This window comes from Neovison vison, chromosome 3 (genome assembly GCF_020171115.1).
Source record: "Neovison vison isolate M4711 chromosome 3, ASM_NN_V1, whole genome shotgun sequence".
Taxonomy (NCBI): domain Eukaryota; kingdom Metazoa; phylum Chordata; class Mammalia; order Carnivora; family Mustelidae; genus Neogale; species Neogale vison.
In genome coordinates, this window is record NC_058093.1 from 8,424,830 (window position 1) to 8,446,236 (window position 21,407).

General features: G+C 42.4%; 1 protein-coding gene across 1 annotated transcript in view; it reads right to left on the minus strand.

The window, feature by feature from the left end:
- DNAH7 (dynein axonemal heavy chain 7) overlaps positions 1 to 20,687 on the minus strand; it is a 251,111-nt gene extending 230,424 nt beyond the window's left edge. The window contains exons 1-4 of the mRNA XM_044241200.1: positions 20,613 to 20,687; positions 9,967 to 10,029; positions 3,469 to 3,531; positions 248 to 356 (exon numbers count right to left, since the gene is read on the minus strand). Coding sequence (XP_044097135.1) covers positions 248 to 356; positions 3,469 to 3,531; positions 9,967 to 10,029; positions 20,613 to 20,627 — 250 coding nt within the window. The 5' untranslated portion in view covers positions 20,628 to 20,687. The remainder of the gene's footprint in view (positions 1 to 247; positions 357 to 3,468; positions 3,532 to 9,966; positions 10,030 to 20,612) is intronic.
- Positions 20,688 to 21,407: the final 720 nt, after the last annotated feature.

Here is a 21,407-nt window from a genome sequence, read left to right on the forward strand (position 1 = left end):
GAGAAGTCTGACAATAAATCAAAGTTTTAATATAAATGCCCCCAATTCTGAAAATATCACCTTTACAACAGCCTGAGATAATTAAGAACTAGAATTAATTATTTTATGAGGGAAAACATTTGGGATAAATTTTTCTACTTGATATAAATGTCATTTCAGTTTTATAATTTCACTACTCTCAACTAAATGTTGTAATGATTTTTTTTTTCCTCTTGAAAATTTCTCTAAGTTGGAATGAACTTCTTACCATATGACTGTTCATTTTTAACACTAAACGGTTCTGGAATATCATCGTCCTGTTTTATATTCAAATGGAATGACGGAGCTGCCTGCTGCCACTGGGGCTTCGTACTCACCTGAAACGTGAAATTTAAATAGCATTAATAAAACAGGATCGGGGGGGGGGGATAAACCCTTTTTTTCATGAAACTCATGAGTGTTTATAAACACGTTTTCTCAAACAAATCAGGACATCTGGAAAGAAGGCACACTCAACAGCAAATCTTAGTCCTGTGATCGGCTGTGGTGTGACATTTGGGAGACATTACCAAAGTCTCTGCAGCTAGTTGGATGTGGGCATCTGTTACCTAACACTGGGGTGTTCATTCCAAAGAGCCTACTCACCCCCAAACATTGGCAAGTGGTTTTAAAGCCTTCCATGTTAATGAGAGGAACATGCTGCTGGCCTCCAACGCTAATGAGCTTCTCTGCATTCCAGCTCCAAAAGATCTTTCTCGTGGCTCTAAGCAGCTCTAGATTTCTCTGGCCACTCACGAATGTATTCCATAGTTTAAGGCAGGGTTCATAAATTCTTGCACTTACAAGAGCCGGGCAGATCCATACAAGAGGGAGGGAGACTAGGGATGAGAGCTAAGTGGCATTCAGCTTCAGTGCTGAAAACGATGGACGGTGGTGGGGACTGCAGCAAAACAGGACAATACCTCGGTCTTCTAAAAAGACAACAAAAATTCGCCCAGGGAAAGTATTCTAATACCAGAACACAGACCCACTTGCTCCTGGGACCTATGACTCTTCAATAAACCCAGATGGGTAGATTTTATTTCTCCTAACTTTTTTTAGAGACTTTATTTATTTGAGAGTGAAAGCAAGAGAGACCACAGAGGGAGAGGGAAAAGGAGAAGCAGCCTCCCTGCTGAGCCCGGAGCCCAGTGGCCGCATCCCAGGGCAGACGGCTGGATTTTAAAGTGGTATTACATTCTCCTGATCACCGAGTGTGTGACCTCCTTTCACATCCACACCAACCTGATAGCTGATACCTGTGCACCCGCTGCCGCTTCGTGGTTTTACTCTCTCCAGACTTTTACTCCTCTTTCACTCAAATAAACTTACTGTATCCAAGTCCTCACTTCAGTCTCTTCTTCTGCAGGAAAACAAGCTAAGACAACTTAAAAATCAATGCTCTCCCAACCTTCGGTCTGCCCTTCCATTTCTCCACTCTCATCTTGCTCCCTAAAGGATTTAGGACTCGTGGGAGCGCTTCGAGTGAGCCGTGCAGAAAGGGTGAGAATCAGGTCCCTGGCTGCGACCTCCAGTGCCGGGTCACCCTTGATTTCAACTGCAGGGATCACCTCCAGAAGCGTGAAGGTCTGTAGTGAAAATCACTTTAGATCTAAACTACTGCTGGAAAAAAGTCACCTAAGTGCAAACCTTAATTCTCAGATGAAAATACTTCGCCATTTTTAACTGATGGATTTTTAAAACAGCTCTTAAAAATATTATTTCTTGCACAACACATAAACTCAAAGAATGTTGAAAACAATTAAGATACATATGAACATAAAACCAGGTTTAAAGCCCCAACAGAAGGATTTTAGACTATTAGATGCCACCAACAGGAAAGGATTGTTCTACAACTTGGTAAATAAGAATGGCAAATAAGAAATTTTAGGTTTATATTTCTAAACCCATATACTAACAAGACACAATGAACCAAGAACAATTGTTATTTTTTCCAGTTTTAAAATCTGTTAAGTTTTCAAAAGAAAATGTCTATTTTATTTCAAGTCATATCTTTTAAATTAGAAAACTTAAAATTGATTTTGTAGAACTACAGAAACATTCTATGGCTCCATTTCTCAGAACTTGGCATGATAAACTGGCATTATCCACATAAACATATATTTTTTAAAGATTTTACTTATTTATTTGACAGAAATAGAGAGCCAGAGGGCACAAGTGGGTAGGGGAGCCCAATGGGGGCTCGATCACAGGACCCTGGGATCATGCCCTGAGCCAAAGGCAGACGCTTAACCGACTGAGCCACCCAGGCGCCCCCATTTAAACAGATTTTTAATTAAAATTTGTATTTTGTAATGTTTAAAGAAATTCACTTAAGAATATTAGCTCAGGTTTTCCAAGGGAAAAATTGTCATCCATTTTAAATTATTAGGAACCTTTTTACAAAAAGCCACACAGCTTCAGTTTTATACTTGTTTGGAGCTTTTAAATTATCTTTCAAAAAATAATGCTTTAGATAAACCTTGAAAACATCATGCTAATCAGGCATCAAAGGACAAATGCTGTACGGTTCCACTTACTAGAGGTAGCTAGCGCAGCCCCTGTGGGAAACAGAAGGCCAGCCACCATGGGCTGGGGGACACATGGGCGAACGGAGACATACTGTTTAAGGGGGACAGAGCTCAAGTTTGCAAAGATGACAAGAATCCTGGAGATGGATGGTGGTGGCATGCACAACGATATGAGTGTACTGAATGCCACTGAATTGTGGCTCAATTAAAAACAGTTAAAATGGTAATTTTATGTTAGGTATATTTTATCACAGTTTAAAAAAATAACGTTTGCACTGAACTTCTACTTAAATTTCACTTCGATGAGTCACAAGAGCACAATTCAATGGCATTATGCTCAACATAATTACTATTAGGATTACTGGTAAAATTTATTACAGTAAAGTATATCGTATCCAGCACTTACCAACTGAAAATGCCTATGAACTGCCTCTACCATAGGACAATGAGAATTTATAATCATAATAATTCCTAGAAAGATACCAAGATCAGAGGGACTCTTCTGTGGCCTAACATTTCAATGCTGAGAGATATAGCTCAAAGAAAGCTCATTTTTAAACTCGGAAGGTGCAACTCAGGTTGATAAATGACCCTTTCAGATCCTAAAGCCATTAGGGACAAAGTTGTAAGCTGAGGCCTCCTTTCCTGACTCCAACACTGATAATCTTGCCATTGGTCCATCTTGAAAATTCCTTTATCCAGAATATTAAAATACTCTGGACATACTAGGAAATGCTGGCTTACAAGTTACTTTAAGATTGTTCTTTTTCCTACTATGTGCATCTTATAGAATTTCTCCATCAGAAAATAATCAAATGGAGCACAAAATTCACAATCAGACGTTCAGTTACTTATTTACAAGTCTGAAACCACATTTTCAAAAGGGCAAAGATCCAATGAGAGGACACAGGTGAATTACCGTAGACAACTGGGGTAAAACTCTTGCCGATGTCTTGGATTTTTCTTTGCTGTCTGCCTTACCCTGCATGAAAATAGAAGAAAAATTGTTGACTCTTTACATCACAATCGATTCACTCAAGCACTTGGACAGTCACTACACAGTAAGACGTTACCCAAACCCTCCAAGACCTACTGTACTAGTCTCACATGTGTCCACAGAGGCCTTCGAAGGACTTCCTCTGTAGCAAGGAAGAAAAGGAACATGGCATCCCACAAGACTGAGAAAGCTTTAAAAAGTGTGCAAAGCTTTCTATCCAGCACATCTGCTTTGGGGAATTTCTCTGAACCCAGGTGGTGTGCAGGCCTCGCCCGGCTCTCCCACACTTCTCTATCCCTGGAACCATTTTGTTCCGTCAACAACAGTGATGTGCCGCTTCCTAAGGTAACAACGGTTCGACCTTATGCGTCCTCAAGTCGCCATAAGGAACACCTGTACTTTTCAGAGCAAAGTGTTGCAACTCCTCTGAGGAGAGGACAAGGACCTGGTAGGAACTTCGTCTACGTGAGAGGGAGCACAGTTGAGGAGGACAGAGTCCTGCTTGGGCAACTCCTTCATTGCCTCTCAGCATCAGATCTTTACTTTCTACCTGGCTTTGGGACTCCTGAGCAGGACTCCATGAACATTTCTCCCGCTGGCACAGCACTCTAGAGGGTTCTAGAGGGACACTGAAAGAGAAGGGCTTTTCCTCCTGGTTCCAGTGCTTTTCCCCGTGGCTCCACAGCGTGGCTGCTAGAAGTCAGCGCCCTTCCCGCGGGCGCCCTCCCAGCCTGCGGTCTGGGGCTGACCCTGCGGCAGACAGCCTTTGGGAGCTTTCACTGGCATCCCTATAAGCAGCCTTCCAGCAAGTTCCTCTTACATCACAAAGGGAGACTTCGGTTCCAACTTTTTAGCACGTAAGTAGGTGTTTTACTCACTTCCCAGCCTGCAGGATCTCTGCAAATGTCTTAGTCACCTGAGTGGGCCACAGCCACTCCCTCTCCAAGAAGCCTTAGCTAAGCTTTGGGGGACAGTGGATCTTCCAAATTCTTTCCTTGAGGGCTCTCCCTTGGACCTAGAGGGAGTGGCTGTTCCTTCTATCTGCCATTCCTTGATTCTTTAAAACTGTTGTCCGAATCAGCATCTACTAGCCACCTGCCGCTACCAACAGCTTTAAATGTGGCTCATCTAAAGTGAGAGGTGTTTAGAGTATATTTTTATGTTTAAGAATATATTAAATATATACTAGATGTTGCAGACTTAGTACAAAACACAAAGAATGTGATTAGATTATATTTTACATTGATTACGGTGTGTGTTGTATATTGCTTTAAGGACTTGACATGAATTTTTCTCATTTCATTCCCTGTCAAACTCTGAGACACTATATCGCTTTTGTGCATATTGTATAGATTAGGACTTTTTATAGGACTCTCTACCCCTACAAAGCACACAGGCCAGTTAATATGAAGAACTGCAGGCTTATATCCAGGACAGGAGAGGGTATGAACGCAGCACTGACAGAACGTTTCAGAAAAGAGAAAGGGTGAAAACCATGCCGGGGGGCCATAGTCAGATCTCCACAGAGAAGGACAGCAGTAGGCTTACTGAAGACAGAGGAAGCATCACGAACAAGGACTTGGAGACGAGTTTAGGACAGTAGGTCTGGGAGAGGATACAGGGATCGACGGTAAAGGGACTTGAGCCAACCAAAGTAGAAAGCACAACCATTCTCTAATTCCACCATGATTTACGGAACGTCTACCACGCGCTGGGCTCTCTCGGAGGCACTGGAGCTGTCGTCACGGACAGGCCCAAGCCCAACCCCTCCCGGAGCTTCCATTCCAGTGGGTACAGACAGCTGTCGCTACAGGAAGGAACAAGTATGATGGAGGGAAATAAAACAGGTGAAGAGACAGGGAAAGGTAGAGAAGAGCCAGTTTTCACGGAACAGTGAGGCCACTTGACAGGGGTTATATCTGAGCAGGAACCGCACCAAGGCTGAGGGACGGCTGGGGAAGGGGGTGCTGCTGTCTTAAGGAGCTCACGTGTCCGGGGCTTGACTGGCCTGGTTGCAAGAGAGCCCTTTTAGTCTCCTCTGAGGGGACCTTGACTCCCAGTTTCCTGGGACAGTCCCTGTGTATATAGCTCTTTCCCGAGTCTAATTAGGACTTTCATTCTCAATGTCATCTCCGTTTGGGTGAGAAAGCATATTTTTATCTTCTTTACCCTGCAAGGCCATTCGGAGGGTTATTTCATAAGTGGTCCCGGTGGCAGTAAACAAGGTATGTGAGGAAGAGACAAAGGGCAGCGGTGAGAAGAGTTTAGGCTTTTGAAAATCATCGAGGCCACAAAACATACTGGCCTTGGTTTAGAGAAAATGCTAGGAACTGCAACCTTCCTAGGACACAGTTAAATCATACTGTTCCCTTGGTCAGAAACACCCAAAGCTCCCTATTAAAGCTTCATCACCGGGGCACCTGGGTGGCTCAGTGGGTTAAAGCCTCTGCCTTCGGCTCAGGTCATGATCTCAGGGTCCTGGGATCGAGTCCCGCATCGGGCTCTCTGCTCAGTGGGGAGCCTGCTTCCTCCTCTCTCTCTGCCTGCCTCTCTGCCTACTTGTGATCTCTGTCTGTCAAGTAAATAAGTAAAAAAAATTTTAAAAAAAATTTAAAAAAAAGCTTCATCACCTTGGTTTTCAAAGCCTCCTCAACATGCCCCAAACTACCTCGTTCCCCAGCCTCTCTTAGTTACTCTGAAGCCATAGGACTCCTGTGGCCCATGAAATAGGAGCATTGACAGGACGCATAAGAGCTACTGTGCCTTCTCCAGGCTCTCCTGTCCCTGCCACTGGCAGTGAGGGGGCCGCATGTACTCACTGGCATAGGCAGGAGGGGGAGGAGGCCCGCCCGGCCCACGTCAGACTTCATGCGAGTAAGGGCAAGCTCTGTTAGGTTTCTAAAATGTATGGGAATAGGGCGCCTGGGTGGCTCAGTGGGTTAAGCCTCTGCCTTCGGCTCAGGTCATGATCTCAGGATCCTGGGATTGAACCCCACATCGAGCTCTCTGCTCAGCGGGGAGCCTGCTTCCTCCTCTCTCTCTGCCTCCCTCTTGCCTGCCTCTCTGCCTAATCGTGATCTCTCTCTCTGTCAAATAAATAAATAAAATCTTTATAAATAAATAAATAAAACGTGGGGGACTGTTATGTCAGTATTAACCAGACTAACCAAGTATGCTTCTCAGTATTTCCTTGTTATAGCCCAGCTCTTTCTTCAGGACCAAGGTCAAAAAAGTGTAGATTTTCTTTTTGAACTCCAATTGCAAGTGATCTCTTTAAATATGTATAACACCCTTTTGGTAATTCTCTTATTGTTTGAATCCGGTCTGAAATATAATTTGTGTCTGTGTCTGTCCCGCTCTCCTAGCCAGCCCCTCATTCCACTCCATCTCAACCTACTAATTCGGTCTTCCAGAACTGGATAAATGGACTTTAGTTTTAATTTTGTCTTAGAAAAAATTAAAATTGGTTAACCAAGTCTTAAGAGAAAAAGCATAACTAAAAAAGAAGAAAAAAAAATTGCAATGAGCTTCAAACAATATTTACCAAAGTACAACATCAGATTAGGTGAATGTTTCACACACATCCGTGCTAGAGCAGAAATATTTTCTACAGTCCCCAGTGAACCACGGGATGTGAGGGAAACGTGAACATGAAATCTTCAAGCTAAAATGTGCAACGAGTGTTCTCAAAGTGGGAGGCTTCCTGTTGGGAAGAATGAGGGTTGGATAAGAATGAGGTTGTAGACAGTAGAGAAGAAATGTGGGAATATATGTTCCTAGCAACCTAGAATTTTCACACTAAGACACAGAGGGAATTCACATGGGGTCTACAGTATAGCACCACGACAAACGTACAGAACACCTTACTCACCGGGCCTCCTGCACAAACCCTCACACACCTGACCTGGGATCTCTGTCCAGCCCGTTCCGCATGCTGAGCCAGCAGCACCGTCTCCTCAGCATCCTGGGTGGATGGCGGTGCGGGCCTTGTGTGTCCTTATACTGCGGTGCAGAACGTACGTCTAATAGAGTCTTTTGCGCGTAGTGGTGCTCTAGCTAACCAATAAAAGCAGCCACACATACGCCAGAATTTCACCTAACTAAGTAAGGTCATTCTTCAATAAGAGCAGAGGAGTGGATTTTCAAGTAAGATCTACATATTTTTGCTGACAAGAAATTCTATTTTAGTCAACACTTTCCTATCCAGTGATGACCTAGCCATACACTACCCTTTCCTTTCCTTTGGCACTCCTGTGAGACTGGCCCGAAGGAATTTCCACGGACTCTTCTATCAGACAAACCTTGGGCCTCACCTCCTTTCCCATTCTTTTCCGGCTTCACCTGTGATTATACACGTGGCTGGAGGGAACAGTTCTCTCTGGCTTCAATTCACATAGGAATGACAATGTTTCATTTCACCTCAAGAAAATGTCTTTTGCTTTCTGCTGTGAGGTTTCTCCAATTCCATAGAATGGGACTCTCAAGGTCGCCCCCTCTGCACACGTACCCGTACACATGCATGTGTGCACACGTGCACATGTGCGTGCAAACACACACACACACAAGTAACCAGAAGTGGGTGAAAGTTAACACCCTCAGGAGAAACCACCACCAATGTGGGATAAGAGCTGATTAATAAAAACGACTCCCTAATCATACCGGGTACATGATTACAGGAAGCATTGGAGAAGCTCTTCAGAAAATGATGACAGGATCACCCCCCAATTACCCAATGTGGCAGTGAACTTGCTAACACATCCCTAGACTGATTTTTCCTTCTTCTTACTTTTATTCTTCTCTATCTCTTATTTCTGCTTCCTGGGATCACCTCCCAAATAAAATACACACGAATCCTTTCTTCAGGCTCTTCTTTCACAGGAAAACAAACGACTTAAAAATCAATGCTTTTCCATCCTTCGGTCTGCCCTTCCATTCTTCCAGTCTCATCTTGTTCCATAAAGGATAAATTTAGGATTTGGGGGAGTGCTAGGATTGAGAAAGAATGGAAACCTGGACACCAGTTCACTGACATTCACCAGTGCTGAATCATCCTTGATCTCAAGCACAGGGATCACCTCCAGAAGCATGAAGGTCTGTAATGAAAATAACTCTGAGTCTTAACTACTGCTGGAAAAATGTCATCCCAGCACTAAACTTAATATTCAGATGGCAATATTTTTTACTCGGTGGGTTACTTTTTAGAATATCATTAAAAAATATTGTCTAATAATTTTTTTATTTCTAAAATTCCAAAGGACATAAAGAAAAAAAAGCGAAGATACAATCAAATAAGAACACAGCATATGGCTTAAACCAGGCAACAAAATCATTTTAGACAATTATATGCCTCACTGGCTAGAAAGGATTATTCATCTCAACCACTGAATATTTATTCAGTAAGTAAATTTAAATTTTGTTGATATTTCCAAACCTATATACCAGTAACATAAAAAAACAAATGGCAATTTGTTTTTCAGTTTTAAAATTTGTTGAAGTTTTAAAGGGAAAATGTCTATTTCAGATCTTTGTCTTTAAACTAAAAAACAGATTTTTGCAGAACTAAAAAAATGCTAGGATTTTATTTTATAAAACATGGTATGATAATCTTGACATTATCAACACAAACAGGTTCATAATTAACATGTACTTTGAAATGTTCAAGAACATTCACCTGCAAAATTTCATTCGAGGTTTTTTTAAGATGAGAACAGCTTTTATTTCAAATTATGAGGAATCATCTCTGCATGAAGCAATCCAGATTTTATAGTTTATTCTGAGTTTTTAAAAGATGTTTCAAACAAGTAATGTTTGCATTGAACCTCCACTTAAACTCAACTTCCAGCAATCACAAGAGTATAACTCGATGCCATTAAACTCAATATAATTACTAGAAAGTAAATTTTATTGCAGTCAAATCTAACTTTTCTAGCACTTTATCAACTAAAAATGTCTATTAACTGTTGTTTCTACTGAACAATGATAATTTAAATTCAAAATAATGACAAAGGATGCTGAGATCTAAGAAATCACGTTAGTGCTGGAAGAGGCATCTCCTCAAAGTTCATTAAGTCAACTCTTCTCATTTTCAGACTTAGAAACTGGGGCTCAAAGAGGCAAATGACTCACCAATTGTCACAGAGTCATTAGAGGCAAAGCTATAACCCAAGTCATTGTTTCCTGATTCCGATATAGCTTCTGCTAGCCCATTTTCACGATTCTTTTATTCAGAATACTTGAGTGTTCTTTGCAAACCAGTACTTGTAACTTATGATTCCTTTATTAAGCTGGTTATTTTTCTCAAGATATGCATATCATGGATGCTATCCATCAGAAAAGAACGAAATGAAGCGGAGAATTTAAACCCAGAAATTCAGTTACCTTCTCAAAGCAATAAAGTATGAGAATATATTGGTAAATTACCGTAGATAACTGTGGTAAAAATCTGACTGAGGTCTTGGATTTTTCTTTGCCGGCTGATTTGTCCTGCATGAAAAAAATACAAAAATAAAAACAAAAAATGGAACTGTTCAGTCTGTTAATGCTACAACTGATTTACTCAACTAACTTTCACAGTGTCTAATATAAAGTACATATCCTCCAAAATATTCTAAAAACATACGCATTAGATGGCATAATGTTGTGTACAGAAAGTCAAAGGAATCCACAAAAAAATTGTTAGAGCTAAGGAATACATTCCAACATTGGATATAAGACCAATGCACAAAAAAATCAATTATATTTTTAGACACTAGCAATGAACAATCCAAAATGAAATTAGCAAATCATTTACAATAGAATTAAAAAGGATAAAATAGGAATAAATTTAAGAAGTGTTAAGACTTGCATAATGGAAGTATAAAACATTACTGAAAAAATTAAAATTAAAGACAATTTTAATAAGTGCAAAGTTTGCTCCAGTTTCAAAAGGGACACTGTAAGAAAAAGGGACTCTTCTTCCAGTTTCCAGTGCTTTTCCTCATTGCACCCATGCTGCTGTTACCAGCAGTTAGCTTCCTTGCCCCTGAGCAGAGTGCCTTTCTAGCCTGTGTTATGTGCTGATCCAGGGGCAACTTCCAGCAGGTTTCACCGCTGTCTCTATTGGTAGTGTTCCAGTTGGTTTCCCTTACATCAAAAGGAGAATTCTTTTCAAACTTTTCAGGATGCAAGTACGTGGTTTTCTCACTTCCCATGTGGATATCATCTTCACTGATTTTCACAGTTGAATAGTGTTCTACCATACGGATATAATGCAATTTATCCATTCCTTTGTCTTGCAAGTAGGCATTTAGCTAATTTCTAATGTTTCTCTATTACAAAAGATGTTCCAATAAACATGGCATACATTTTACTATACCTGCATACACTTTTTGCATCTCAGGCACACACGTATTGTTGTTGTATTTAATATACATATATTACATATGTGCACACCCAATTTTGTCCCTTTAATTCCATTGGTATATATGTTTGTCTGTATACAGACTGTATCACATCACTGTAACTTTACAATAGGTCTTGAAATATGTAAGGCAATTCTCTCCACCGTACTATTGTTAAAAATGATCAGATAGAGTTCTGGTCCGAGATGGTGGCGTAGGAAGTCTCTGAACTCCTCTCTTCCACAGACACAAAAATTTACACCTATCTCCCAAGCAGCTCCTCCTGAAGAAGAACTGAGGGCCGACTGAACAGCTGCTGCACAACAAAAGGTAAAGAGGCCGCAGAGAATGGGCAACTGAGATGGAGACACAGTAAGAAAAGGAACACGCACTCCCAACACGGCCGGCTGCAGGGGCTGGGGGAGCGAGGAATGGTACTGTGGAACTGAGCAGCTGTATGCACCGAGGCACAGGGAAAAAAAAAAAAAAAAAAAAGTGGTTTAAAAGAACTAAAACATAAAAGATTCAGCTTTAGAAGTCCATCAGATAGCAAGGGAGCTGTGGAACACTCTCCAAGGTCAAGGGGCTGACCAGCACCATCGTTTATATTCCCCTTCCACATCCACAGACAGGAGCAGGGTCTGAGCACCGCAGGCAGGCTTCTGCCTCAGTGAGCACCAAGTCTCCAGCTCACACCAATCCCAGATACCCTGGGGCACAGAAAAAAACCAAAAACAACCCACTGTTTAAAAGAACAGCAGGAATATAAGAGTCAGCTCTGAACCCCACCAATGGCAGTGCAGTGGCTGGAGCTCTCTGGGTTAGAGGAGCTGGCAAGCACCATGGTTTACATTCTCCCTCCACCTGGATAGTGTGGACAGGACCAAAGTCCAGGTGCCATCATGAGTCTACTGCCTCAGTGAGTCCCAGGTCCCTAACCCACACCAGCCTTAGCCGTCCCACCAAGGCGGCTCCAGTGCAGTGCACGCTGGGACACCCCTGGTACGTGCTCACTACAGCTCCAGCTGTCATGCCAAGGTGACACAGACACACACCACCCCAAAACACTCCAAGTCCACACCATCTTGATTTCAAATGACTTGCTTAGGGCAACCCGAGCACAGAGCTCTCAGGGACCTACCGGCTCATGCCTGCTTTGATTCTAGCCCTCCCTCCCAAAACAGCATCAGTGTGGGGCACTTCAAAAACCCTCAGCCCTTACCTACCTCAGTTCCAGCTAGCCTGCCAGGACACCACATGCATAGGGCACCCTGGGAACACTGGCCTGCTCTCCACCTTGGCCCCAGCCATCCTCTCAGGGAGCGCCCTTCATGGAGTGCCCCAGGACATACCCCAGCCTGCATAGCTCCAATCACCCCAACAGATCAGCCTCTACCCTGAGCAATCTGGGCAACCTGGCTTGTACCCACTTCAGTTTTAGCTATCTGCCAGAGGACTCGCTGCATGCAGAGACCCAGGACCACCCCAGCCCATGCCTATTTCAGCTCCATTCATCCCACCAGGGCAGCCCAGCACAGAATACCTCAAACCCAGAGCCCATCGTCAGCCAGAGCTCAAGCCAGCCGGTGCCACCAGGCACATACAGTCCACACAGGGAACAACCATACAAAAGACCATTCTTTTAAGTTTAGGAGAAATAGCTATTCCATCTAATTCAAAGCAACAAACACAACAGGTCAAGCAAAATGGGGAGACAGATGTATATGCTCCCAATGAAAGAATAAGACAAGCCCCCTCCTAAAAACTAAATGAAACAGAGATAAGCAATATGCCTCGTGGAAAGTTTAAAGTCATGATCATAAAGTCGCTCAACAGAGGGGAAAGAAGAGTAGTAAGAACTTGAAAAATACACAGAGAACATAAAAAAGAACAAATCAAAATTGAATACAGTAACTGAAATGAAAAATATACTAAAGGGAATCAACAGTAGATTAACAATTGCAGAAGAATGGATCAATGATCCAGAAAACAGGGTAATAGAAAGGACCCAAGCTGAACAGCAAAGAAAAAAAAAAAAAGATTTTTTAAAAAATGAGACTAGAATAAGGGATCTCTCAGACAGCATCAAACAAACAAGCATTTGTATTATAAGGGTCACAGAAGGAGAAAACAGAGAAAGGGGCAGAAAATTCATTTGAAGAAACAATAGCTGAAAACTTCCCTAAGGAAGGAAACAGACATCTAAGATCAGGAAGCACAGAGAGTTCCAAACAAGATGACTCCAAGGAGGTCCACACCATGGCACATAATTAAAATGTCCAAGGTTAAAGATAAAGAGAGAATTTTAAAAGCAACAGGATTATCAATCAGAATTGAAGGAGAGATAAAGAGTTTTCCCCAGACAAAAGTTAAAAGAGTTCATCACCACTAAACCAGTCTTACAAGATATGTTAAAGGGATTACTTTAAGTGGAAAAAAAAAGAGCCATCAATAGAAGTAAGAAACTGGGGCACCTGGGTGGCTCAGTTGCTTAAGCATCTTCCTTTGGCTCAGGTCATGATCCCAGGGTCCTGGGATGGAGCCCCTAATCAAGCTCCCTGCTCAGCTGGGAGCCTGTTTCTCCCTCTTCTTCTCCCCTTCCCCTCAGCTTGTACTCTCTTTCTCTCTCTCGTTCTCAAGTAAATGAATAAAACTCTTAAAAAAAAAAGTAAGAAACTTATGAATAAAAAATGTAAAATATGACAACATATACATAAAATATGTATGTATATTTCATACATATGTATGTAGGGAGTGTGTAGGGAGGGGGGAGTCAAAAAGTTCTTTTAAAACGTGTTTGAACTTAAATGACCATCAACTTAATATATGAGAGCATTATCTCATATATGAACTTCATCGTAACCACAAACCCAAAACCTTTAATAAATACACAAAAAATAAAGAGAGAGAAACCCAAGCATAACAACTATAGAAAGACCTAAAAGGGAAGAAAGAGAGGAACACAGGAGAACTACAAAAACACCCATAGGGGCACCTGGATGGCTCATTGGTTTAAAGCCTCTGCCTTCAGCTCAGGTCATGATCTCAGGGTCCTGGGATCGAGCCCCACATCAGGCTCTCTGCTCAGTGGGAAGCCTGCTTCCTCCTCTCTCTCTGCCTGCCTCTCTGCCTACTTGTAATCTCTGTCAAATAAAAAAATAAAAAATCTTTAAAAAAAAAAAACCCATAAAGGGATGAACAAAATGGCAATACATACATACCTACCACCAATTACTTTACACTTAACTGGTCTAAATGTTCTTATCAAAAGACATAGGGTGATGGAAAAAAAAAAAAAAACCAAAACCAAGATCCATCTATATGCTGCCTATGAGAGACTCACCTCATGCCTAAAGACACATACAGACTGGAGGTAAAAGTTTGAGAAAAGATATAGCATGCATGTAGAAGAAAAAGAACAAGCTGGGATAGCAATACTTATAATAGACAAAATAAAACAAAGACTGTAACAAGAGACAAAGAAGGGCATTACATAACGATAAAAGGGTCAATCTAACAAGAGAATATAACAATTGCAAATATTTAGGCACCCAACAATGGAACAACTAAATACATGAAGTATTAACAAATATTGAGGGAGAAATAACAGGAGAGTTTAACTTCCCCACTTACATCAATTGAGTGATCATCTAGAAAGAAAACAAAAAAATCAAGAAACTACATCTTTGAATGACACGAGACCAGACGGACTTAATAGATTTATACAAACATTCCATCTAAAACCAGAATACACATCCTTTCCAAGGGCACATAGAACATTCTCCAGGACAGATCACATGTTAGGCCACAAAACAAGTCTCAATGAATTTAGGAAGACTGAAATCACATCAGGATTGGAAAAATTAGTATTATTAAAATGTCCATACTACCCAAAGCAATGTACAGATTCAATGTAATTCCTACCAAAATACCAGCAGGATTTTTCATGGAACTATAATACTAAAATTTGTGTGGAACCACAAAAGACTACAATAGCAAAAGCAATCTTAGGAACAAAGCTAAAGGTATCATAATCCCAAGTTTCATGATATTCTATAAAGCTGTAGTAAGTAAAACATGATGAAAAAACAGACACACAGATCAATGAAACAGCACAACAGGCCCAGAAATAAACCCATGCCCATATGTTAAATTAACCTACAACAAAGGAGGCAAGAATACAGTGAGGAAAAGATCACCCCTTCAGTAAATGGTGCTGAGTAAACTGGACAGCTACATGCAAAAGGGAACTGGACCCCTTTCTGACACCATAAAAAGAAATAAATTCAAAATAGATTAAATACCTAAGTGTGAGACCTGATATCATAAAACTTTTAGAAGAAAACAAGCAGTAATCTCTTTGGCATTGGTTTTAGCAATAGTCCTCTAGAAAGGTCTCCAGGCAAGAGAAACAAATTCAAAAATCAACTCTTAGGGCTACACAAATAAAAAGCTTTTGTATAGAGAAGAAAACCATCAACAAAACAAAAAGGCAGCCTACTCAATGGAAGAAGGTCTTTGCAAATGATTTATCCAATAAAGGGTTAAAATGCAAAAAATAAAGAACTTCTACAACTACACACACACACACACACACACACACACACAATTTAAAAAAAAAAAAAATAGAGGACTTGAATAGACACTTGGCCAAAGATGACATTCAAATGACAGATACACATGAGTGAAAAAGTGCTCAACATCCCTAATCATCAAAGAAATTCAAATCAAAACCACACTGAGATACCACCTCACACCTGTCAGAATGGCTAGAATCAAGAAGACAAAAAAGTATTGGTGAAGATGTGAAGACAAAAGAATATCACGCACTGTTGATGGAATGTAAATTGGTGCAGCCACTATAGAAAACAGATGGAGTTTCCTCAAAAAATCAAATCTATTGTGGTCCAACAACTCCCTACTGGATATTTACCCAAAGAAAAGGAAAAACACTAATTTGAAAAGATACATGACCCCGATTTATTGCAGCATTATTCTAAGACCCAAGATACAGAAGCAACCCTAGTGTCCTTCATGAGTGGATCAAGTTGTGGTATGCATACACAAACACATACAAACACACATACACATACATACATACACACAATAGAATATAACTTGGTCATTAAAAAAGGAGGCGACATTGCCATTTGCAACGTCATGGAAGGACATAAAGAACATTACGCTAAGTGAAATAAGTTAGACAAGGACAAATACGACAGATTTCACTTATATATGAAACCTAAAAAAAAAAGAAGTGAATGAACAAAAAGCCTAAACAGACCCAAAAATACAGAGAATCGATCATTACCAGAGGGGAGAGGGGTGGGGTAAGCAGAAAATGGGTGAAGGGAAGTGGGAAATTCAGGCTTCCAGTTAGTTAATGAAGTTAGGAGAATAGAAAGTACAGCATAGGGAATATAGTCAATAATACGGCAGCAGCGTTTTATGGTGACAGGTGGTAGGTTTGCTTGCAGTGAGCATAACATATAAACTTGTCCAATCCCTATGTTGTACACCCAAAACTAATATAACATTGTATGTCAACTACACCTCGATTAAAAAAAAAAAAAAAAAAAAACTTGGGGAGATTTTGATAAAAATACATTGAATTTCTAGAATAACTTGAAGGAAACTGACAAAATTATGATATTGACTCTTTCATGAATATTTATTCATTCAGATTCTAGGAGTGTATCATTCAAAAAACATTTCATAATATTCTTTATAACGGCCTTAGCTATCTTTCTTAGATTTATTTTTAGGTATATAAAGACTTTGAATCAGAAAATGAAACATGGCATGTGAACAACAGACTTAAACATTTTATCCCAACTGCTTTGTCAGTATGGAAAGGTCTCTGAAAGCTGCATCTGTGTATAATTGCTGTGATAGTTAGGCTTTGTTTGCTGTGATCAAGTCTCCCAGCCTCCTAGCGTTTTGTTTTGTTTTTCTTGCTCCAGGCCTGGAAGGCTAAATTCCATATATGGGCATCACCTGGACTCCCAGCCTTCTGGCTTCTGGTGGGGAGTAAGCAATGAGAGGCACTGGCAGGACACTAGAGAGAAGGAAGGGAGGGTTTGGGGTAGGGCTTTCCTGGTACTCCCTATTTCCCATAGTCCTGATAATAGCTGAATTCTTTCAGAGCTCAGCTCCTGGTAGGAAGCTATCATTCCAAACGTCCCACCGCTCACCAGGCTTTGAAAATGGTGTGATCTGTCAGGTCCAGGAATGGTAATTGATGTGGAAAACAAAGGCAGAAGAAAAATTATTACAGCCCATTGACAAGTCCTTGAAACAGGCAGAGGGACATTCCTCTAGGGACTCAGCTTGCCTTGCTGTGGATACTTTGCCAAAGGCAAAAGGCAATCTTAGCCCCACCCCCAGGACCCTGTAAGTCTACTTGAACATATAAAAACTCCTTTGGAAACTTCCTTTATCTCTACCCCCCAAGATACCTCTTGACAATCATTCCCCAAGTGTATGACCCACCAATAGCCATCTGAAGGGTCTGACGCCTGAGTTTTTACTCAACAGTAATAAATGACCTTTCCTAACAATAGCTAGCCCACTCAGGGTCCTGCAAACTGTGTTTCCAAAATATGTGGGAGGCCTACACTGTCCCTAACCCTCCCCCCACTTAAAAGCATATAATGGGCCACTCCTCATGACCCCAGAGCCTCTCTCTCTACCAAAGGATCCTGTCCCAGTGCTTCAATGAAATCAGCTTTTTGCACCAAAGACTCTCGAGAATTCTTTCTTAGTCATCAGCTTCCAACCCCTAACTTCTTTCCTAGGTCAGTAATGACCTCCTTTTGCTATCAATCCTTAAGCGCCTCCTCATCCCCATTGGTTCTTTCCCTTACCCTCACCACTACAAATGGTCTCTAAGTTTTCTTCAATTAAAGCCCTTTGAGCATATCAGCTGTATTCTGTTGGGATCCTAACGAATACGACTTTAGATTATTAAAATAAAAGTTGCTACAGAGTCTAGATCAATCCTGAAGCATTCTGGCTTTGCATTTAGTTTTTATTTTGCTCATTTTCAACTACTTGTTTATTGAAAGAGATATCATAAAACTGGTAGTAATCTAAGCTTAACCATTCTGCTCATAGGACCAGAATCTGTGAATGTGTCTCGTTCCATCAGCCATTTTATGAAGTGGTCTCTTTAAAACAATAACCTTTCCAAATTTAACAGCGTTGATTTAACATAGTGGTCCTATATTTGCATTATGGTTGTTAAAGTTTTCATCAAGGAGGTATGGGTTTCATGTTGAACGGTTTTTACCCTGACCTTCTTAAACAAGGGCATCAAGGAGATATTCAGGAAAACTGAATGAGCATATAAATGCAAAATCACAGTCTTCCTCCAGGGGCACCTGGGTGGCTCAGTGGGTTAAGCCTCTGTCTTTGGCTCAGGTCATGATCTTGGGGTCCTGAGGGGTCCTGAGTGGTCCTGGTTCGGAGCCCCACATCGGGCTCTCTGCTCAGCGGAGAACCTGCTTCCCCAACACCCCCCCTGCCTACCTACTTGTGATCTGCCAAATTAATTAAATCTTTTTAAAAAAAATCACAGTCGATTTAATAATCAGAAAAAGCACTAGAGTAGAGATGGGCTGACAGCTTTTCCTCCTCCCCTGCCTACAATACGTAGTGGATTTACGGGGCACTTCATGGTCTTTGCCTGGTTTTTTTGTTGTTGTTGTTTTTTAATCTTTAAACTGGAAGTTCTTCAATGAAGCTCAAATGCCTTACTTTATGTTTTAATTTTAAACATAAATGAGCAGTTGCAAGAGATTTATCTTTGTTTTAAATACCTAACTTAAGAACTCAGACTGCTATTCCTGAAAAATGCCATGTCACTCGCAAACTTCCACTAATGAGATGAATATGTTAAAATCTCCTCCAGCAAATATGATTTACCACCTGCTCACTTTTTCAAACTAAGTGAATACATAAGTAAATGTCACATAAGAATGGCATTTCCAAAAGTTTAATCCATTCCATTTGTTTTAGGTTAAAATATAAAAGCTTTCATCCTTTCAAAAGGAAAACTACACTTGAAATTAGCATAAATAAGAGTACCAAGAGTTTTAAAATTTCTGTTCAAAGCAGTGAGAGAGGGACCTCTGCTGTTTAAAAATGGCATTTAAAGCAGTGGGAATAATCCTAGATGGGCTCCTGCACATTCTTCTGACGTCGCAAGAAGATAAGTCTCTTTAGGGAACAGTTGGGAAGGGGTGAGGGGTGTCATTTTTATTAAGATAAAGCAAACTTAAAACTGCCAACAGGATTTTTAGTGGACACTTTTTAGGTGTCAATGGGTCAGCTGGGGGCTTTGGAAAATAATTCCAATTCAGAAATACCATGACAAGTAAGGTAAACTTGCGTTTTAAATTTCTACAACACAGGCCGGAGCTCAGATGAGGCCAAAGACTGGTAAGAGCGTCGACAAATAAGTTGCTTAATGCATATTGATGGTGATGGTAACAAATGTTTTTAAAAGGATTTTGACTACAGTTATCACATAAAAAAAAATCCATTGTACAGTCTCCTAACGGCTCCGTGTTTTGGTTACCTATTTTTTGGTTGTTTGTTCATTTCTTCTTTTACCACTGATTATATGATAAGTGGATCTGCGTTTCTTCTCAATTTATAACACATTTCAATACGATGTTAAAACCAGGTTTTCTTGATCATTTAGACATTATGTGATTCATGAATTAGGATTGACATTTTGTTAGTCTACAGCCCAAGGGATAGGGGAATAAATTGCTTTTTAACATCCTTTCCTCAATAAACTACCAAAAAAAAAAAAAAAAAAAAAAGATGAAGTATCAAAAAGGAAAGAATTCTAGTTTGGTGTTAAAACAAAGAAGCTAAGCAAAATGTGCAGGCTTAAAAGCCACTGTCCTCCACTGAGTACCCGGACGCTCAAGGGGCCTTTTCCGTACTCATCAGGGAGTCAGCGCGGTGTCCTCGCTCGCCAAAATCATGCCCAGGCTTAACGCCTTCCCGGCCTGCCCCGGCATCAGGACGCTTGGCCCCTGTTCTGCATCCCTTTGTTCATCGTTGCCCTTAAATTCCATGAAGAAAGTTCAGAAAAGTGGGTATAGCAACAGGCATCTTTTATTACCTGCCATGGGGTTTTTCTTAAGAAATTCCACTTGCCGCTTACCAGGCCCTTTCGCCCACGGTGTGGAGCCGCGCTTGAACCTCGCAGCCTCGCGGAGGAGGTGCCCTGACCCCCTACCCCACCCCACCCCCCACCTCCCCACCCCCCTCGCGGGGCAGGGAGGGAAGGCTTGCAAAGGTAGAGTGATTTGCCCGAGTCCCCCCGCTAGGAAAGGGCGGGGACCATCCCCAGGGAGCCGAACCCCCCGCAGCTCCCCGCCGAGCCCCCGCGCCCCGGGGACGCTCCCGGCGTCGTCCCCCCGCCCGCGCGCCGCTCGCTCGGCCGAAGTGGTCGGTCGTTGTGACAACGTGAGGACGAACCGTCGGGAAGGAAACTTTTACCAAGTTTTCGCGGAAAGCGCTCGGTGTCCCGGACGTCACCGGAGCGAAGGAAGCGGACCCCCTGCCCCCCGCCACACACACACACAAGACCCCAGCGGGGGAGTCCGGAGGGCCGCGCTTGCATCCCTCGAGGCTGAAGGGAGGTTGGGTGCGGGGCCACCCTCTCACCTGCTCGCTGCTCATGGCTGGCAGGACGCTCTCGGGTCACCTGGTGGTGACTTGATCCCCCCTGTGAGGCGCCCCTCAGACAAGAGAAGTGGCGTCCGGAGAGCCCGCCCGCAGCCTCTGCGCCCACAGCGCCCTGGGGTGGGGGTAGCGTCCTCGTTGCTTAGCAACAGGCCCGGGCCGGATCAAGTTCCGTCACCTACGGCTCCTGGGAAGGCCCCCGGCCGACGGGCAGCGCCGACCTGCAGGGGGCGCTTTCCAGGGCACGCGGGGGCGCCTGGGAGCCGGGCCGGGGCGCTGGCCGGCGCGCTGGCGCCCCCGCAGGGCGCTCGTGGAACTGCTGAAGGCCGCGGGCGCCTCTGCCCCGAGGAGGGATGCCTTTCCCGCACAGACCTGCAGTTTGCGGACTCTCGCAGCTGCGTGCTGCGCGCCCCGGCCGTAGCCCCTCACTTACCCTCCTGCCGAAAGATCTCAGGGAACCAGTGAATACGCTTTTCTCTAGAAACTAAAATCCTCTGGGAACAGCTAGAGCTAAGTCGAGGGGAGCGTCCAAATCTTGGCTATTGTAAATGATGCTGCAATAAACCCAAGGGTGCCTCTATCTTTCGGATTTAGTGTTTTTGTTTTCCTGGGTAAATAGTGGCATTCCTGGATCTTACGCTTTTTCTATTTTTAATTTTTTGAGGCGCCTCCTTACTGTTTTCCGCAGAGGCTGCAGCAGGGTGTGTTCCCAGCAACAGCGCAGAAGGGTCCCTTTCCCCCAGAGCTGCGCCAACACCTGTTCCGACGGGTCGTTCC